The 19,763-nt window shown below is 47.2% G+C and overlaps 1 protein-coding gene across 10 annotated transcripts in view; it reads right to left on the bottom strand.

Annotated features, from left to right (window-relative positions):
• Positions 1-19,763, bottom strand: part of si:dkey-230p4.1 (trichohyalin) — a 47,664-nt gene that overhangs the window by 16,173 nt on the left and 11,728 nt on the right. For 9 of the 10 annotated variants that reach the window (XM_055015345.1, XM_055015349.1, XM_055015347.1 and 6 more), the window contains 11 exons: positions 18,802-18,921; positions 18,578-18,726; positions 16,129-16,257; positions 15,955-16,033; positions 15,784-15,861; positions 15,262-15,408; positions 15,073-15,182; positions 14,513-14,654; positions 14,220-14,434; positions 6,496-6,623; positions 626-3,936 (listed from right to left, as the gene is read on the bottom strand). In XM_055015345.1, coding sequence (XP_054871320.1) covers positions 626-3,936; positions 6,496-6,623; positions 14,220-14,434; positions 14,513-14,654; positions 15,073-15,182; positions 15,262-15,408; positions 15,784-15,861; positions 15,955-16,033; positions 16,129-16,257; positions 18,578-18,726; positions 18,802-18,921 — 4,608 coding nt within the window. The remainder of the gene's footprint in view (positions 1-625; positions 3,937-6,495; positions 6,624-14,219; positions 14,435-14,512; positions 14,655-15,072; positions 15,183-15,261; positions 15,409-15,783; positions 15,862-15,954; positions 16,034-16,128; positions 16,258-18,577; positions 18,727-18,801; positions 18,922-19,763) is intronic. The other variant, XM_055015352.1, reaches the window with a different exon arrangement.

Below are 19,763 nucleotides of genomic sequence, written 5' to 3'. Positions count from 1 at the left end.
TAAAATATGGGAAAAGCAAGCCCTGTGTGTTTATTTGAAGACCTTTTTCGGACGTTAACTAGCTGTCAAGCTACGCACAAGAACACGCGCTGCGAGGGCAGCATATTGAGCTTTATGTGCCCCTGCACTAAAATGAGTTTGACTCCCTTGACCTTTACTCTGAAAAACAACAAAATGGAATCAGACAAAATAACACAGCCCTGCATATTAATGTTTTAATGTAAAAACTTTATATATATATATATATATATATATATATATATATATATATATATATATATATATATATATATATGCACGGAAGTTTTTTGTCCTCCGAAGGAGGGCCTGGCAGAAAAAAATTGAGAAATTGCATCACCAGCTGAACACATGGAGGTTTCCATGGTAACATCTGGTTATCCTGCAGTAACTACAGGACTTCATTAACACAGAATATGATTAATAACATGCACATATAAACCACCAGCTGAGAATCTGGATCATCAGGAAAATATTTGGATAAATCTAAACTGGACCAGGATAGCTCCTCAGCATCAGTTACCATGGAGATCTAGCTCCAAAGCAACAATAAGATCAATAACAACAAAAATAATAATAATACTAACAATAACAGTAATATTAGTACCTGACTCTGCAGGGAGCTCAGGCTGTCTGTCATCACCTCCACACTCTGCTGGACTCCTCTCAGCTCCTGCTGGACCTCTTCCTTCCTCCTCCTCTCCTGCTGCACCTCCTCTCTGAGAGCTGCTACATCTTCTCTCCTCTTCAGCAGCTCATCCTGCACCTCCTTCTTCTCCTTCCCTTCTTTCTGCACCTCCTCTCGGCTCCTCTGCACCTCCTCCTGTGTCCACAGTAACTTCTCCTGGATCTCCTCCTTCTCCTTCTGTTGATGTTGCAGCTCCTCTGTGATGACGGTCAGCTTGTTATCAGTCCTCCTCAGCTCCTCCTGCACCTCTTCTTTCTGTCTCCTCTCCTCCTGGCTCCTCTTCATGTCCTTTGAGCTCGACTCCACCTCCTTCTGTCGTAGCTCCTCCTTCAGTACAGTTATCTCCTCCTGTATCTCCTCCTTCTGTCTTTGCTGTTTCCTCAGTTCCTCTCTGAGTGCAGACAGCTCCTCTCTTCTCCTCCTCAGCTCCTCCTGTGACTCTTCCCTCTCCCTCTGCACCTCCTCTCTGAGAACTGTCACCTCCCTCTCCATCCTTCTCAGCTCCAGTGACAGTCCTGTCTTCTCCTCCTCCAGCTGTCTCACCCTGGACCTTCCTCTCTCCTCCACTAACATATGCTGACTCTTCTCAGTCTCCTCCATCCTCCTCTTCTCCTCTTTTCTCCTCAGCTCCTCTCTTTGCTCCTTCACCTCCTTTTCTGTTTCTTCCCATCTGTCCTTCATCTTCCTCCTCTCCTCCTCCACCTCCATCAGTCTGTCCTCCATGCTCCTCCTCTCCACCTCCATCCTTCTCTTCTCCTCCTCAATCCTTCTCTTCTCTTCCTCCATGCTCCTCTTCTCCTCCTCCACCTCCCTCAGTCTGTCCTCCATCCTCCTCCTCCTGTCCTCCTCAGTTCTCCTCCTCTCCTCCCTCTGCCTGGTCTCCTCCTCTCTCTCCTCCAGCAGAGCTCTGAGCTGCTGCACCTCCTCCTCTCTCTGGGTGAGGAGGTGTTTGAGTTTGTTTGCCTCCGTTGCTCTGAGCTCTGCCTCCTCCCTGCACTCCTTCAGCTCCTCTTCCAGGCGGTGCTGGTGCGCCTCCATCTGTCTGGTTCTTCTTCTGGCTCCGTCACTCTGGGTCCAGGCCTCCTGTAGCTCCTTGTCCTGGGAGGAGATCCTGCTGTCTTTCTGTCCTCCTCGTCTCCTCTCGTCCTCCAGCAGCGCCCTGGTTTGCTTCAGCAGCTCCTCCAGCTGCTCCTCCCTCTGCTCCTTCTGCCTCAGCCTGACCTCCACCTCCTGCCGCTCCCTCTCTCCCTCCTCCTGTTGCTCCTGCAGCAGCCTCAGGTACTTCCTCAGCTGCTGCACCTCCTCCTCCTGCTCCCTGACAGCACTGATCTGTTGCTCCAGGCTGCACTCCCTCCTCTGCACCTCCTCCTTCACCTCCTCGCACTCCTCGGTGGCTACGTTCAGCCTCACCCTCAGCAGCTCCACCTCCCCGACTCTCTCCTGCAGCCTCTCCATCAGCCTCCTCACCTCCTCCTCCTTCTCCTCCTTCAGTCTCTCCCTCTTCCTCCTCTCCTGCTCTTTCTCCTCCTGTAATGTGAATGTTTCTTTTCTCAGTCTGCTGATCTCCTCCTCCAGCTCCTCCAAAGTCCTCCTCCATCTCTGCACCTCCTCCTCTGCCGATCTCCTCAGTCGATGCACCTCCTTCTCTCTGTCTTCCTTCTCTCTTTCTAATGTGTCCATCTGGTCGCAGAGCACCTCCATCTCTGTGACCCTCTGCATCTCCTCCTCCCTCCTCCTCTCCTCCTTCTTCACCTCCTCTCTCAGCCTGACCTCCATCCTCTTCACCTCTTGTAGTTTCTCCTTCTCATCTGCTTGATGCATTCTCTCCATCAGGAGACTGATCTGAGTCTCCCTCTCTTCCTTCTCCTCCTTCAGTCTGTCCACCTCCCTCTGTCTCTCCTCCTTCTCCTCCATCAGTCTGTCCACCTCCCTCTGTCTCTCCTCCTTCTCCTCCATCAGTCTGTCCACCTCCCTTTGTCTCTCCTCCATCAGTCTGTCCACCTCCCTCTGTCTCTCCTCCTTCAGTCTGTCCACCTCCCTCTGTCTCTCCTCCTTCTCCTCCATCAGTCTGTCCACCTCCCTCTGTCTCTCCTCCTTTTCCTCCATCAGTCTGTCCACCTCCCTCTGTTTCTCCTCCTTCTCCTCCATCAGTCTGTCCACCTCCCTCTGTCTCTCCTCCATCAGTCTGTCCACCTCCCTCTGTCTCTCCTCCATCAGTCTGTCCACCTCCCTCTGTCTCTCCTCCATTAGTCTGTCCACCTCGATCTGTCTCTCCTCCTTCTCCTCCATCAGTCTGTCCACCTCCCTCTGTCTCTCCTCCAATAGTCTGTCCACCTTCCTCCGTCTCTCCTCCATCAGTCTGTCCACCTCCATCTGTTTCTCCTCCTTCTCCTCCATCAGTCTGTCCACCTCGATCTGTCTCTCCTCCTTCTCTTCCATCAGTCTGTCCACCTCCCTCTGTCTCTCCTCCATCAGTCTGTCCACCTCGATCTGTTTCTCCTCCTTCTCCTCCATCAGTCTGTCCACCTCGATCTGTTTCTCCTCCTTCTCCTCCATCAGTCTGTCCACCTCGATCTGTCTCTCCTCCTTCTCTTCCATCAGTCTGTCCACCTCCCTCTGTCTCTCCTCCATCAGTCTGTCCACCTCGATCTGTTTCTCCTCCTTCTCCCCCATCAGTCTGTCCACCTCGATCTGTTTCTCCTCCTTCTCCTCCATCAGTCTGTCCACCTCCCTCTGTTTCTCCTCCTTCTCCTCCATCAGTCTGTCAACCTCCCTCTGTCTCTCCTCCATCAGTCTGTCCACCTCCCTCTGTCTCTCCTCCATTTCCTTCAACAGTTTGTCCACCTCCCTCTGTCTCTCCTCTTTCTTCTCCATCTGTCTGTCCACCTCCCTCTGTTTCTCCTCCATCAGTCTGTCCACCTCCCTCTGTCTCTCCTCCTTCTCCTCCTCCAGTCCCTCCATGCGTCTCCTCAGCACCTCCACCTCTCCATCTTTGGTTCCCAGCTCCTGGTTCAGAGCTTCTCTTTCTCTCTGCCAGGCCTCCTCCTCCTGCCTCCTCTCCTCGTCTTGGTGTGTCCTCCGCCTCCTGAGCTCCTCCACCTCCTCCGACAGTCTCTGAAGCTCCTCCTGCAGCTCCTCCTTCTGCTCCTCACTGCTCTCCGTCCTCTCCTGCTCCTCTTCTCTCCTGGACGTCTCTCGCTCCAGTTCTCCTCTCAGGAACTCCACCTCCCCTTCAAACAAACACAAGTTACTGCATGAATACCTCAGAGAGTACACAAGAAGTACTACAAATACTACTACTACTGCTGATACTAATACTGCATGAATACGTCAGAAAGTACACAAGTACTACAAATACTACTACTACTACTGCTGATACTAATACTGCATGAATACCTCAGAGAGTACACAACAAGTACTACTGGCACTACTACTGCTTCTGGTAGTAATACTGCATGAATACCTCAGAGAGTACACAACAAGTGCTCGTGGTACTACTACTACTACTAGTGATACTAATACTGCATGAATACCTCAGAGAGTACACAACAAGGACTACTGATACTACTACTACTACTAGTGGCACTAATACTGCATGAATACCTCAGAGAGTACACAACAAGTACTACTGATACTACTACTACTAGTGATACTAATACTGCATGAATACCTCAGAGAGCACACAAGTACTACTTGTACTACTACTAATAAGAATGGTACTACGACTGCATGAATACCACAAAGTACACAACAAGTACTAAAAATATTACTACTAATACTGGGACTAATACTGCATGAATACCTCAGAGAGTACACAAAAAGTACTACTGGTACTACTACTACTACTGGTACTAATACTGCATAAATACCTCAGGGAGTACACAGCAAGTACTACTGGTACGACTACTACTGCTGGTACTAATACTGCATGAATACCTCAGGGAGTACACAACAAGTACTACTGGTACTACTACTACTGATACTTATACTGCATTAATACCTCAGAAAATACACAACAAGTACTACTGGTACTAATACTGACTGCATGAATACCCCAGAGAGTAGACAACAAGTACTACTGGTACGACAACTACTACTACTGGTACTAATACTGCATGAATACCTCAGAGAGTACACAAGTGCTACTGGTACTACTACTACTAATGGTACTAATACTGCATGAATACCTTGGAGAGTACACAAGTACTACTGGTACTACTACTACTACTGGTACTAATACTGCATGAAAACCTCAGAGTACACAACAAGTACTACTGGTACTACTACTACTACTGGTACTAATACTGCATGACTACCAAAGAGTGCACAAGTACTACAAATATTACTACTAATACTGGTACTAATACTGAATGAATACCTCAGAGAGTATACAACAAGTACTACTGATACTAATACTACTGGTACTAATACTGCATGAATACCTCAGAGTACACAACAAGTACTACTACTACTACTGGTACTAATACTGCACAAATACCTCAGAGAGTAGACAACAAGTACTACTGGCACTACTAATAATACTGGTACTAATACTGCATGAAAACCTCAGAGTACACAACAAGTACTAATGGTACTAATACTACTACTGGTACTAATACTGCATGAATACCACAGAGTGCACAACAAGTACTACTGGTACTACTACTACTACTGGTACTAATACTGCATGAATACTTCAGAGTATACAACAAGTACTACTGGCACTACTAATTATACTGGTACTAATACTGCATGAATACCTCAGAGAGTACACAACAAGTACTACTGGTACTACTACTACTACTGGTATTAATACTGCATGAATACCTCAGAGAGTACACAACAAGTACTACTGGTACTACTACTACTACTGGTACTAATACTGCATGAAAACCTCAGAGAGTACACAACAAGTATTACTGGTACTACTACTACTACTGGTACTAATACTGCATGAATACCACAAAGTACACAACAAGTACTACAAATATTACTACTAATACTGGTACTAATACTGCATGAATACCTCAGAGAGTACAAAACAAGTACTACTGGTACTACTACTACTACTACTACTGGTACTAATACTGCATGAATACCACAGAGTGCACAACAAGGACTACTGGTACTACTACTACTAGTGGTACTAATATTGCATGAATATCACAGAGTACACAAGACATACTACTGGTTCTACTACTACTACTGGTACTAATACTGCATGAATACCACAGAGTACACAACAAGTACTACAAACACTACTACTACTGGTACTAATACTACATGAATACCTCAGAGTACACAAGAAGTACTACAAAAACTACTACTACTACTACTGGTACTAATACTACTGAATACCTCAGAGAGTACACAAAACGTACTACAAATACTAATACTACTACTGGTACTAATAGTGCATGAATACCTCAGAGAGTGCACAACAAGTATTACTGGTACTAATACTACTGGTACTAGTACTACTACTACTACTACTGCTACTGATACTAACACTACTGATACTAATACTGCTGGTACTACAGATACTAATACTACTAATATTACTGGTACTAGTACTGCATGAATACCTCAGAGAGTACACAAGAAGTATTACTGGTAGTAAGACTACTGGTACTACTACTACTGATACTAATACTGCTGGTACTACAGATACTAATACTAACACTACTGGTACTAGTACTGCTGGTACTACAGATACTAGAACCTTCCTCCCTGAACCAGTTTCCAAGTGAGCTCCAGGTGTTACTATGACAGTACAGGTGTGTTCTGACCCTGTAAGGTGAGCTTGGCCTCCTGGACGGTCTGGACGTATCTGACCAGCTGACACCTGTCCACATCAGACTGACTGAACTGCTTCTGCTGCTGACTGAGCTGCTGCTGGAGAGACACCGACAGACACCTGCAGAGAAGGAGGTTCAGGTGAAGCACAACTGGTGAACACATATACCTCAGTGTGGCCAGGTGTGCTGTATATCTGTATAAACACATACACTACATTGCCAAAAGTATTCGCTCACCCATCCAAATAATCAGAATCAGGTGTTCCAATCACTTCCATGGCCACAGGTGTATAAAATCAAGCACCTAGGCTGCAGACTGCTTTTACAAACATTTGTGAAAGAATGGCTCGCTCTCAGCAGCTCAGTGAATTCCAGTGTGGAACTGTGATAGGATGCCACCTGTGCAACAAATCCAGTCGTGACATTTCCTGGCTCCTAAATATTCCACAGTCAACTGTCAGCTGTATTATAAGAAAGTGGAAGTGTGTGGGAACGACAGCAACTCAGCCACCAAGTGGTAGGCCACGTAAACTGATGGAGCGGGGTCAGTGGATGCTGAGGTGCATAGTGCCAAGAGGTGGCCAACTTTCTGCAGAGTCCATCGCTACAGACCTTCAAACTTCATGTGGCCTTCAGATTAGCTCAAGAACAGTGCTTCAGCAGAGAGCTTCATGGGATGGGTTTCCATGGCCGAGCAGCTGCGTCCAAGTCATACATCACCAAGTGCAATGCAAAACGTGGGATGCAGTGATGTAAAGCAGCCACCACTGGACTCTAGAGCAGTGGAGACGCCTTCTCTGGAGTGACCAATCGCACTTCTCCATCTGGCAATCTGATGGACCAGTCTGGGTTTGGCTGTTACCAGGAGAACGATACTTGTAGGACTTGCTGTTTCTTTGGACCCATGACTGATGTGGGGGGGGGGGGGTGCTACATGGGCAACAGCTGGTCCCCCATATAACACTGCCCAGGCTTACATCCAACAGCAACACTGACAACCTTGAGAGGACACTCCAGGGGTTGCTCCCGACGGTAGGAGAGATTCTTGGATCTCACTGGACATCTAACCGCCTGCCTCAAGACAGACAGCCTCCAGCCAGTAGGATGGCGGCCTGTCATGGTCTGCCGTCTCCATTGGATGCATGGGATTAGGAAGCATCCAAAAAGCAAACAGCAACCTTTGCACCAAGCAACTACAAAAGAAATCAGCGGAAGGGATCAGTTCTAAAGCTGGGATGTTGGAATGTTCGGACCATGACGACTGACCTTTCTGTAAACCTGCAACACCTCAACGACTCCAGAAAGACAACTGTCATTAACAATGAGCTGAGAAGACTCAAAGTGGACATCACTGCCCTCCAGGAAACACAGCTTGCAGACTTGGACACCCTGAAGGAGAAGGACTACACATTCTTCTCGCAGGGTAAGGGCTCTGACGAGCCCAGAGAGTACAGCGTTGGCTTTGCAGTGAGGAACAGCTTGCTGAGAATGACTGAACCAGGCAGCGGTGGCTCCGACCACCTCCTGACTCTCCGCCTTAACACCACTGCAGGCCCAGTCACCCTAGTCAGTGCGTACGCCCCAACACTGTCTGCCACATCAGACGCAAAGGACATGTTCTACGAGAACCTTGCATGTGTCATTAGGAACATCCCCACCAAGGAAGAACTTGTTCTCCTGGGTGACTGTAACGCCATAGTGGGTGCAGATCACAACTCATGGCCCTCCTGCCTTGGTCAGTTCCGAGTGGGCAGAATGAATGAGAACAGACAGTGACTATTGGAGCCGTGCACCTTTTATGACCTGTGTGTCACCAACTCCTTCTTCGGCATCAAGCCTCAACACAAGGATTCCTGGAGAAACCCGCACTCAAAGCACTGGTACCAACTGGATCTGATTCTCGTCAGGCATGCTATCATCAAGAACGTTCTCCACACACTCTTACCATAGCGCGGACTGCCATACAGACCACTCTTTGGTCTGCTGCAAGATCAGGCTGCAACCAAAGAAGTTCCATCACACAAAGACAAAGGGAAACCCTTGCATCAATGTCAGGAAGATGTCTCAACTGGACCTCACGGAGCAGTTTGCTCAAACTTTTGAGAAGGAATTTGGCACCTCGCAACCTGGTGACTCAGCCACAGAGAAGTAGGAAGCTCAGTGCGACGCCATGCAACGCACCGCCTTGACTATCTTTAGGAAGAAGACCTCAAAATCACACGACTGGTTTGAAGCCAAGTCGACCGAGATGAACCCCGTCATCGAAGCCAAGCGAGCCGCCCTCGCAGAGTACAAATGGTCACCTAGCGAGAGGAACCTACAGATTCTCAGGGTTGCCAGGAGAAAGGCTCAGCAAACTGTTCAGCGCTGCACAAGTGAGTAGTGGACAGAGCTCAGCGAGAACATCCAGACCACCGCCATAACGGGAAACATCAGGGGAATGTACAACGGCATCAAGAAGGCACTAGGACCTACCTTATGCAAGACAGCCCCCTCAAATCTACCACCGGGGAAGTTATCACAGAAAAAGGCCATCAGATGGAGAGATGGGTGGAATACTACTCCGACCTCTACTCCAGGGAGAACATCATATCTCCCTCAGCCTTTGATGCTGTTGAGTGCCTGTCGACCATGGAAGAGCTCAATGCAGAGCCAACTTTGGAGGAGCTCAGCAAGGCCATCAACAGCCTGAAATCCGGCAAGGCCCCTGGATGTGACGGGATCCCCCAGACCTGATCAAGTGCTGCAAGACTGCCTTACTGCATTCTTTGCATGAAGTCCTTTGTCAGTGCTGGCATGAAGGAGCTGTACCGCAGGATATGAGGGACGCCAAGATCATCACCCTCTACAAGAACAAGGGAGAGAGTAGTGACTGCAAAAACAACAGAAGCATCTCCCTTCTCAGCATCATCGGCAAAGTCTTTGCAAAGGTCATCTTGATCCAACTGCAGAAGCTGGCAGAACGTGTCTATCCCAAATCAGAGTGCGGCTTCCGAGCTAAAAGGTCAACGACAGACATGGTCTTCTCCCTTTGCCAACTCGAGGAGAGGTGCAGAGAACAACAGATGCCTCTGTATGTCGCTTTCATCGACCTCACCGAGGCGTTTGATCTTGTCAGCAGAGATGGTCTCTTCCAGAGTGTTCCAAAGATCATCTGCCTACCGAAACTGCAGAGCATGATCAGATCCTTCCACACCAACATGAAAGGTACAGTGCAATTCAATGGCAGCTCCTCCGGGCCCTTCGACATTAACAGCGCCCTTTAAACAAGGCTGCATCCTAGCCCCCGTGCTCTTCGGAATCTTCTTTGCCCTGCTCCTTAAACACACCTTTGGCACAGCAACAGAGGCAATCTACCTGTGGACCAGATCAGACGGCAGGCTTTTCAATCTCGGCTGCCTTAGAGCACAGACACAGGTTCATGAAGCCCTCATCAGAGACATGCTGTTCGCTGACAATGCAGCAGTGGCAACCGACACCCAGCAGGAGCTGCAGGCACTAATAGACCATTTCTCCCAGGCCTGCAAGGACTTTGGACTAACCATCAGTCTGAAAACGACCAACGTCCTAGGGCAGAATACAGAGGAACCACCAACCACCACCATCAACGACTTTGCACTCGATGGAGTTCACCAGTTCATGTACCTTGGCTCCACCATCACCGACAACATCTCCTTGGACGCTGACATTGACAAGAGGATCGGGAAGGCAACTACAACACTTGCTTGCCTCACTTCACGAGTGTGGACCAACCCCAAGCTGAGAGTGAAGACCAAGACGGCAGCGTACAATGCCTGTGTCATCAGGACTGCTGTACGGCAGCAAGACATGGACCACATATGCCAGACAGGAGAGAAGACTCAACACCTTCCATTTGAGAAGCATCCATCATATCCTGGGCACATCCTGGCAAGACAGAGTGTATAACACTGAGGTCCTATCCCAAGCCAACCTTTTAAGCTTGTTCACCCTGCTCAGATAGTGCAGACTGGTCCATGTCCACCGCATGGAGGATGGCCTCATTCCAAAAGATATCCTCTATGGCATCTGGAGTTGGCATCTGGGTGAAGAACCAAAGGCCGCCCTCAGCTCCATTACAAGGATGTCTGAAAGAGAGACATGAAGGCACTCGACATCAACACTGAGTCCTGGGAGGACCTCGCAGCCATCCGTACGAGGTGAAGAAGCACCTGAATCAACACCTAAACTCAGGGGAAGAGGAGCTGACTAACGCAGAAGCAGAAAAGAGGCAGGCAGAAAGGAGTGCAACAACCCTACCAGACCAGAGACCACATACAAATGCGACTTTTGCGACAGAGACTGTCATTCCTGCATCAGTGTCCTTCGCTACAAGCGACGCCACAGCTGCCGAACAGATGGGACAACCAGGATGTACACCTACGATCCACTCTGATCGACGGAAGCCTAGCTGTGCTGCATACCTGCATAAATCCTTATATTTACCTGCTTCCAGGTGTGCTGTATACCTGTATAAACACATATATTTACCTTTTTCCAAGTGTGCTGTATACCTGTATAAACACATATATTTACCTGTTTCCAGGTGTGCTGTATACCTGTATAAACACATATATTTACCTGTTTCCAGGTGTGCTGTATACCTGTATAAACACATATTTACCTGTTTTCAAGTGTGTTGTATACCTGTATAAACACATATATTTACCTGTTTTCAAGTGTGTTGTATACCTGTATAAACACATATATTTACCTGTTTCCAGGTGTGTTGTATACCTGTATAAACACATACACTATATTGCCAAAAGTATTCGCTCACCTGCCTTGACTTGCATATGAATGTAAGTGACATCCCATTCCTAATCCATAGGGTTCAATATGACGTCGGTCCACCCTTTGCAGCTAGAACAGCTTCAACTCTTCTGGGAAGGGTGTCCACAAGGTTTAGGGGTGTGTTTATGGGAATTTTTGACCATTCTTCCAGAAGCGCATTTGTGAGGTCACACACTGATGTTGGACCAGAAGGTCTGGCTCTCAGTCTCCGCTCTAATTCATCCCAAAGGTGTTCTATGGGGTTGAGGTCAGGACTCTGTGCAGGCCAGTCAAGTTCATCCACACCAGACTCTGTCATCCATGTCTTTATGGGCCTTGCTTTGTGCACTGGTGCACAGTCATGTTGGAAGATGAAGGGACCAGCTCCAAACTGTTCCCACAAAGTTGGGAGCATGGAATTGTCCAAAATGTCTTGGTATGCTGAAGCATTCAGAGTTCCTTTCACTGGAACTAAGGGTCCAAGCCCAGCTCCTGAAAAACAAGCCCACACCATAATCCCCCCTCCACCAAACTTTACACTTGGCACAATGCAGTCCCACAAGTATGGTTCTCCTGGCAACCGCCAAACCCAGACTGGTCCATCAGATTGCCAGATGGAGAAGCGTGATTCGTCACTCCAGAGAAGGCGTCTCCACTGCTCTAGATTCCAGTGGTGGCTGCTTTACACCACTGCATCCCACGTTTTGCATTGCACTTGGTGATGTATGGCTTGGATGCAGCTGCTCGGCCATGGAAACCCATTCCATGAAGCTCTCTGCTGAAGCACTGTTCTTGAGCTAATCTGAAGGCCACATGAAGTTTGAAGGTCTGTAGCGATGGACTCTGCAGAAAGTTGGCCACCTCTTCGCACTATGCTCCTCAGCATCCACTGACCCCGCTCCGTCAGTTTACATGGTCTACCACTTGGTGGCTGAGTTGCTGTTGTTCCCACACACTTCCACTTTCTTATAATAGAGCTGACAGTTGACTGTGGAATATTTAGGAGTAGGGTTGTCAAGGTTAACCGGTTTTACAATAACCACGATTATAAATAGATATTCGTCACATTTTTCACAACCACGATTATCCTGTCTAATCGGCATCACTGCGCGCGTGCGCGCGCACGCACGCGCACACACACACACACACACACACACAGAGAGAGAGAGAGAGAATTATATGATCAGTTATGACAGATTCTTTACTCGAAGTGTCCCTAATATTGTGGCCACTCTGCGCAATGAGGTTGCCAAGATGGGACTGTCCGCCGCACGCGCGGTAACTGTCGGTTCCGAAGTCAGCGGTCCGGCGGCCAGGCCGCCCCGAGGACCCCCCGTGCCCCGAGTTTCCTCCCGGAGCCAAAACAACCGGCGGGTCGGGAGCTCCGGTAACCTCCTGCGCTCCCGTTCCCCGCCCGTCACAGCCGGGCTGCTTTCCTGCGTCCGCAGGCGAGGGGAAGGCGGAGGGCCGCGGCGGGTGGGGAATGGGAGCGCAGGAAGGAACCGGAGCTCCCGACCCGCCGGTTGTTTTAGCTCCGGAAGCCCGTGCCCTCCTCTGAAGATGCTGTCGGCCCGGTCCCCTCAGCAGGGAGTGTGGTCCGGGAAGCCCCGCTGCCCGCTGACAGTGGTAGTGGAGGAGACAGTAACCTCCAGGACAGGGAGGCTGTCTGTCTGCCTGGACCTCCTGTCAGACTCTAGAGTTTTCCCTGGGAAATGATCCGGGTGTTTTGATTAATTGTTGTAAAATTAGTGGTGAATTGTTTATATAAACGTTTTAGTAAAAATAAATAAGACTCCCATTTATCCTTTTTTCTGTAGTTATATTGTCTAAAAATGTGGAGGATTATTTAAAGCTTAAAATGAAGTGTTTTTAGAATCTTTAAATGTATTCTTTTTATGTCTTTTTGTTTTGTTTGATTTACAAAGTAAACACTACGTTATCAACCATACATTAAATTGCAACATTCCATAATACATAAAAGTCTCAAAGAGGCACTTCACTAGAACCAATAAATACATATTGAACATAAATAAGTAGTAATTATACATCATTTACAAGATTCCCAGACTGAATAGTTGCTATAATGTGCCTGCCAGTTTTTGTAAGCATATTTTTGTCTAAATTAAGGCAGTATTTGCTCATTTTTTTCCTACATCATGTAAGCAGCAGCACTCATATATAAATAGAGCATTTAAATCCAATCCATGTGATCAGTATCGGTAATCGGCATTCAAGGATGATCAGTATCGGTGATCAGCAGCAACAAACCTGATCGGCACATCCCTAATTATTATTAATATTATAGAGAAAACAGCACAGTTTTTAATGCCAATCTTATAATTTTATTTTGTTTTAAATGATGGCAGCTAAAGAAGCCTTTAAGTTCCTCAAGTTAATGACTGTTTTGTAATGCAATTTGCACTTTTATTTACTACAAAGACGTGTTGGAACAATTTATTTTATAAGAACAGTAAATGTTTAAAAGTTTAAGTATTATTAAAGAGTTTATTTAAATACAAACACTGGGTTTTTTTCTTTCATAATGTCGATAATCGTGAATAATCGTAAAATCACAATATTTCCTTCCACAATAATCGTGGCTCAAAAAATTGAAATCGTGACAACCCTATTTAGGAGCGGGGAAATGTCACGACTGGATTTGTTGCATAGGTGGCATCCTATCACAGTTCCATGCTGGAATTCACTGAGCTCCTGAGAGTGAGCCATTCTTTCACAAATGTTTGTAAAAGCAGCCTGCAGCCTAGGTGCTTGATTTTATACACCTGTGGTCATGGAAGTGATTGGAACACCTGATTCTGATTATTTGGATGGGTGAGCGAATACTTTTGGCAATATAGGGTATATTTACCTGTTTCCAGGTGTGTTGTTTACCTGTATAAACCATATGTGAGCTGAGGTGTTACCTGAGCTCCTGCAGCTCCTCCTGCAGATGCTCCAGGTGTCGTTGCAGACCTTTCTGCTCCTCCTGTAGCCTCCTGTTGTCTCTCTGCTGCTCCTCCTGCAGCCTCTCCCTCCTCTTCACCTCCTCCTGCGCCTCTTTTGCCTCCTCCTGCGCCTCCTTCAGTTGCTGCTGCGCCTCCTTCAGCTCCAAACACACTGAAGCTCTCTGGGAGGACAGCTGAGGACCACACACAAACATCACACCTGGTACAGGTGAACATGCAGCAGTGTCACATGACTGTCAGCTCTTCTGTACCTCCTCCAGCTGCCCTCCCTCCCTCTGCTTCTCCTCCACCAAGGAGACCAGCTGCCTCTCCTTCTCCTCCATCGTCCTCTCCAGCTCCACCTCTCGTTGTCTCAGCTGAAGGAGGACGTCAGCCTCCGAGGACTTCTGCTTTCTGAACAGGAAACATGTAGATAATTTGGATTAAAGGATCAAGACTAAGGTGTTTCTGTTTGAGATTAAGGAATGGATTCTGCATCCAATATATAACAATAATAATAATAAATATGATTTAAAAAAATAATAAAGAGTTTACACTTCAGACTAAATGTTAATATCCACAATTAAGGCTTTTATCCTGGATTAATACTTTTATTCATGATTAAATGTATTTATTCAGGATTAATGTTTATATTCAGGATTAAATATTTTTATTCAGGATTAATGTTTATATTCAGGATTAAACATTTAAATTCAGGATTAAAGTCTTTACATTCTGGAGTAATGTTAATATTATGGATTAATGTTTATATTCTGGATTAAAGTCTTTACATTCTGGATTAAATGTTGATGAGTGCTGCAGGTGAACTCACCTGAGCTGGCTGCAGTCCATGTTGAGGGCTTTAACTTCTCTGTGCAGAGTATTGACCTCTGACCTCAGAGCCTGGAGCTGTGATTGGCTGTCGGACAGCTCACCTTCCACCTGGAAACACAGCGACAGTGCTGCAGTAAAGGTGTCCTAGTCAGGTAGCATCACTCAGAGCTCAGGTGAGCTGTGGTACCTGCAGCAGCTGATGGTTCAGCTCTCTCTTATCTAAGGCCAAAGCTGAGTTCAGGGCGGACATCTTCTCCAGAGCATCGCGTCCTTCGTCCAACTCCCGTCTCAACAAAGTCTCCGAGGACGAGAGACGCAGCACAATGTCCCTGGACTGAGGACAAAACCAAGAAATACAAACAGTCTGAGGATTAAAGAGTTTAAATTCAGGATTAAAGGATTTAAATTCAGGATTAAAGGTGTAAATTCAGGATTAAAGGTTTAAATTCAGGATTAAAGGATTTTAATTCAGGATTAAAGGTTCAAATTCAGGAATAAAGGTTTAAATTCAGAATTAAAGGATTTAAATTCAGGATTAAAGGTTTATATTCAGGATTAAAGGTTTATATTCAGGATTAAAGAGTTTAAATCCCGGATTAAAGGGTTTAAATTCAGGATTAAATGTTTATATTCTGGATTAAAGGGTTTAAATTCAGGATTAAATGTTTAAATTCAGGATTAAAGGGTTAAATCCAGGACTAATCTTTACCTTCTGCAGTGCTTCTCTGGCATCAGCAGCTTCTTCTTCTGCTCTCTGTTTGTGCAACTGCTCTCTCTCTAACGCCCCCTGGAGGAGGACAGACAGGAGGACAGACAGGAGGACAGACTCAGTAGTCTTCTATAATCAGAATCAGTCCAGGACCTCAGAGTTAGGTTCTACCTCCAGTCTGTGGACCTTGGTTCTCTGCAGAGCTTCTCTCTCTGACAGCTGGATGTTCTCCAACAGCTCCGCCTCCACTCTGAAAGAGAACCACAGATGTACAGCAGAGAACACGGAACAGCAGAACCCAGTAGAACCCGGCAGACCCCAGTAGAACCCAGTAGAACCGGTTACCGTCGGTGTGTCTCAGCCTCCAGATGCTCCAGGCGCTCCTGCTGTCGGTCTCGGTCTCTGTGGAGGTCCTCCTCTCTGCTGTGGACCTCCTGCAGCTGCAGACGGAGGGAAGAAGACACCTCCTGCTCTCTGTCAGGGGTCATACAGAGGTCATATAGAGGTCAGAGGTCACACAGAGGTCATACAGAGAGGGGTCATACATGTAATACAGAGGTCACACAAAGGTCAGAGGTCATACAGAGGTCCCCAGAGATCACACAGAGGTCATATAGAGGTTATACATGTAGAAACACACATCATCTGTACATGCAGACACAGGCGTGAACACTAGTTTACATCCACTTATAAAGACCATGTTTTCAGATCAGTTTCACTCCTAGAACTCTGAATGTTCTCTGATGGAATCATGAAAACAATGATTGTTCTTGCAGCTGGTGCTATCTCTGGAGATACGACTAAACCTGCTGCATCATAAATAAACAAACAGAAATGTAATATTTGGTTAAATTTGTCCATTTCCTCCTCAGTTTGGTTCTTCTGGTTTCAATCTTCTGGTTGATCTTTGACTCCTCTGAACAGAATTGGTTCAGATCTACTAAACTTGTTGTTCTTCTGACTTGGTTCTTCAGGTTCTTGATGTAATTAAGTCAGGACTTTGGGGAGACCACTCTAGAACCTTCATTCCAGCCTGATGGAACCATTTCTTTACCACGTCTGATGTGTGTTTGGGCTCATTGTCTGGTTGAAACATCCAACTGTGTCCAAGATCAACCTTCTGCTGATGGTTTTAGGTTTTCCTGAAGAACGTGGAGGTAGGGCTGGGCGATATGGCCTAAAAAAAAATCTCTGGATTTTTTCACAAAAAATCCCGATTCACAATTTATCCGATTTTTTTAACCCTCTACCTAATCTCTGCACAGCGGAGTCCAGTCTACTTTATGCACCTGATCACAGCTGGAAATGCGCCACATGTGGCATGCTGGTCCGGTTGCGGTGCGTTTCCCGCTGCGATCCGGTGTGTTTACCTGGACAGGGCTGCAGCTCATTTGCATAAAGTAGACTGGACTTCGACTTTATGCAAATTGGATGTGGCGTGCGGAGATTCCACGCATCGTGAAACTGTCCTCAAACTTCTAAACTAGGCGTCGGTGACCTAAAACGAGGACAGATTCAGCTGCTGCACAGTTATTTCTGCCTCAAATGCTTTCAGAAATACTTTTCGCTAACGTGTTTTTGAAATAAAAGGGAAAGTTTGCGGCCGAGCCGCTGTGTTTATCCGACTTATCTGCAGGACTGTCCAGCTGAAAGCTCGGTCATGTGACCACGTAGCGGCCTGCTGTTGCTCAGCGCTGTCACGTGACAATGTTGTGGTCAGCTAGTGACCGCCCGCCGTCCGTGCGATTCACATATGCGGTTCGTTGCTGTGCGGGAAAGTCGCATCTAGTGGACACATGCCTTTAGATCTGCACCGCTCGCCACCATGTTGTTTGTGTATCAAGCGCGGGTGGGGCGGGGGGGCGAGGCCTACTCTGAACTACGGGAGCCCAGCGGGAAGGCTTTGGTGGCGGATGTTGATGTGAAAATCGATTTTCATTAAAACAAATCGGCATTAAGTACAAAGTCGAATTAATCGATAAAATCGATTTATCGCCCAGCCCTACGTGGAGGTAATCCTCCTTCTTCATTATTCCATATACTTTGTGTACAGCTCCAGTTCCACAGAGCATGATACTGCCACCACCATGCTTGGTGGTAGGTTTGGTGTTCTTGGGGTTAAAAAAGACCTGCCCAAGACAGTCTGAAACCAATCCAGAAGCTCTTCTAGAAAGCCCCAGAGCATGATACTGCCACCTCCATGCTTGATGGTAGGTTTGGTGTTCTTGGGGTTGAAGGCCTCACCTTCAGTTTTTGTTCCATCTGACCATAGAACTTTCCTCCAGAACCTTTTCTTTATCCATGTGATCAGCAGCAGACTTAGTGGAGCTTTAAGGTTCTGCTTCTAGAGGAATAACTTCCTTATTCATGGATACTCTAGAACCCTGTGGATGCTGACAGCTGTGTTCCAGCAGCTTCTCATTCATTCAGACCTGCTTTCTGATGGTTCCTGGTTGACTCTTGACCATCCTGACCAATCGTCTCTCAGCAGCAGGTGGTAGTTTGTGTTTTCTTCCTGATGGTGGCAGTAACACACCTGGACCATGAACTATATTCTGACAAACAGATGATTCTGGATCTGAAGCTGCTTTCAAACGGCTCCAAGTCACTTTCTGACTGGTTCCAGTCAGTGATTTTCTTTTTCAGATCTTTACTGCGCGCCTCAGACTTTCCCACTGTAGTGTTTGAGTCTAATGAGGATCTAATGGGTTCTATTCAAACTGGCTGTGTGTGTGTGTGTGTGTGTGTGTGTGTGTGTGTGTGTGTGTGTGTGTGTGTGTGTGTGTGTGTGTACCTGCTCAGTAGCTCCGCAGTGTGTGTGAGCTCCTGCTGTGTGTGCTGTGTTTGTGTGTTCAGCTGCAGGTTGACGTCCTCCAGCTGCTCCAGCCGAACCTTCAGGGTCGTGATGTCGTCGCTGAGGCGCCTCAGAGAAAGCTCCGCCCCCTGACAGAAAGAGCCAGTGAGACGGCAGCGAGCTGTGACCTCAGCAGGCAGCAGCAGTGTGTGAGTGTCACTGACCTGCAGCTCCTCGTGTTTCGAGCGGAGGGTGCTCTCAGCGTGGGACACGATGGACAGTAGGGAGGACAGGTCCAGGGCGAGGACGTCGTCTGAGGACACGCTGCTGCTCAGGGCTCTGGACTGAACAAAAACACCTAATAGTGAGAACCAATCAGAGTGTGTATATAAACACTATATTGCCAAAAGTATTGGCTCACCCATCCAAATAATCAGAACCAGGTGTTCCAATCACTTCCATGTCCACAGGTGTATAAAATCCAGCACCTAGGCTGCAGACTGCTTTTACAAACATTTGTGAAATAATGGCTCACTCTCAGCAGCTCAGTGAATTCCAGCGTGGAACTGTGATAGGATGCCACCTGTGCAACAAATCCAGTTGTGACATTTCCTGGCTCCTAAATATTCCACAGTCAACTGTCAGCTGTATTATAAGAAAGTGGAAGTGTGTGGGAACGACAGCAACTCTGCCACCAAGTGGTAGGACACGTAAACTGATGGATTGGGGTCAGTGGATGCTGAGGAGCATAGTGCCAAGAGGTGGCCAACTTTCTGCAGAGTCAATCACTACAGACCTTCAAACTTCATGTGGCCTTCAGATTAGCTCCAGAACAGTGCTTCAGCAGAGAGCTTCATGGAATGGGTTTCCATGGCCCAGCAGCTGCATCCAAGCCATACATCACCAAGTGCAATGCAAAGCGTGGGATGCAGTGGTGTAAAGCAGCCTCCACTGGACTCTAGAGCAGTGGAGACGCCTTCTCTGGAGTGACCAATCACGCTTCTCCATCTGGCAATCTGATGGACCAGTCTGGGTTTGGCGGTTGCCAGGAGAACCATACTTGTGGGACTGCATTGTGCCAAGTGTAAAGTTTGGTGGAGGGGGGATTATGGTGTGGGCTTGTTTTTCAGGAGCTGGGCTTGGACCCTTAGTTCCAGTGAAAGGAACTCTGAATGCTTCAGCATAC

This window comes from Amphiprion ocellaris, chromosome 11 (assembly GCF_022539595.1).
Source record: "Amphiprion ocellaris isolate individual 3 ecotype Okinawa chromosome 11, ASM2253959v1, whole genome shotgun sequence".
NCBI lineage: Eukaryota > Metazoa > Chordata > Actinopteri > Pomacentridae > Amphiprion > Amphiprion ocellaris.
The sequence above is the reverse complement of the archived record's forward strand: the minus strand, read 5'-3'. Positions and strand labels throughout refer to the sequence as shown.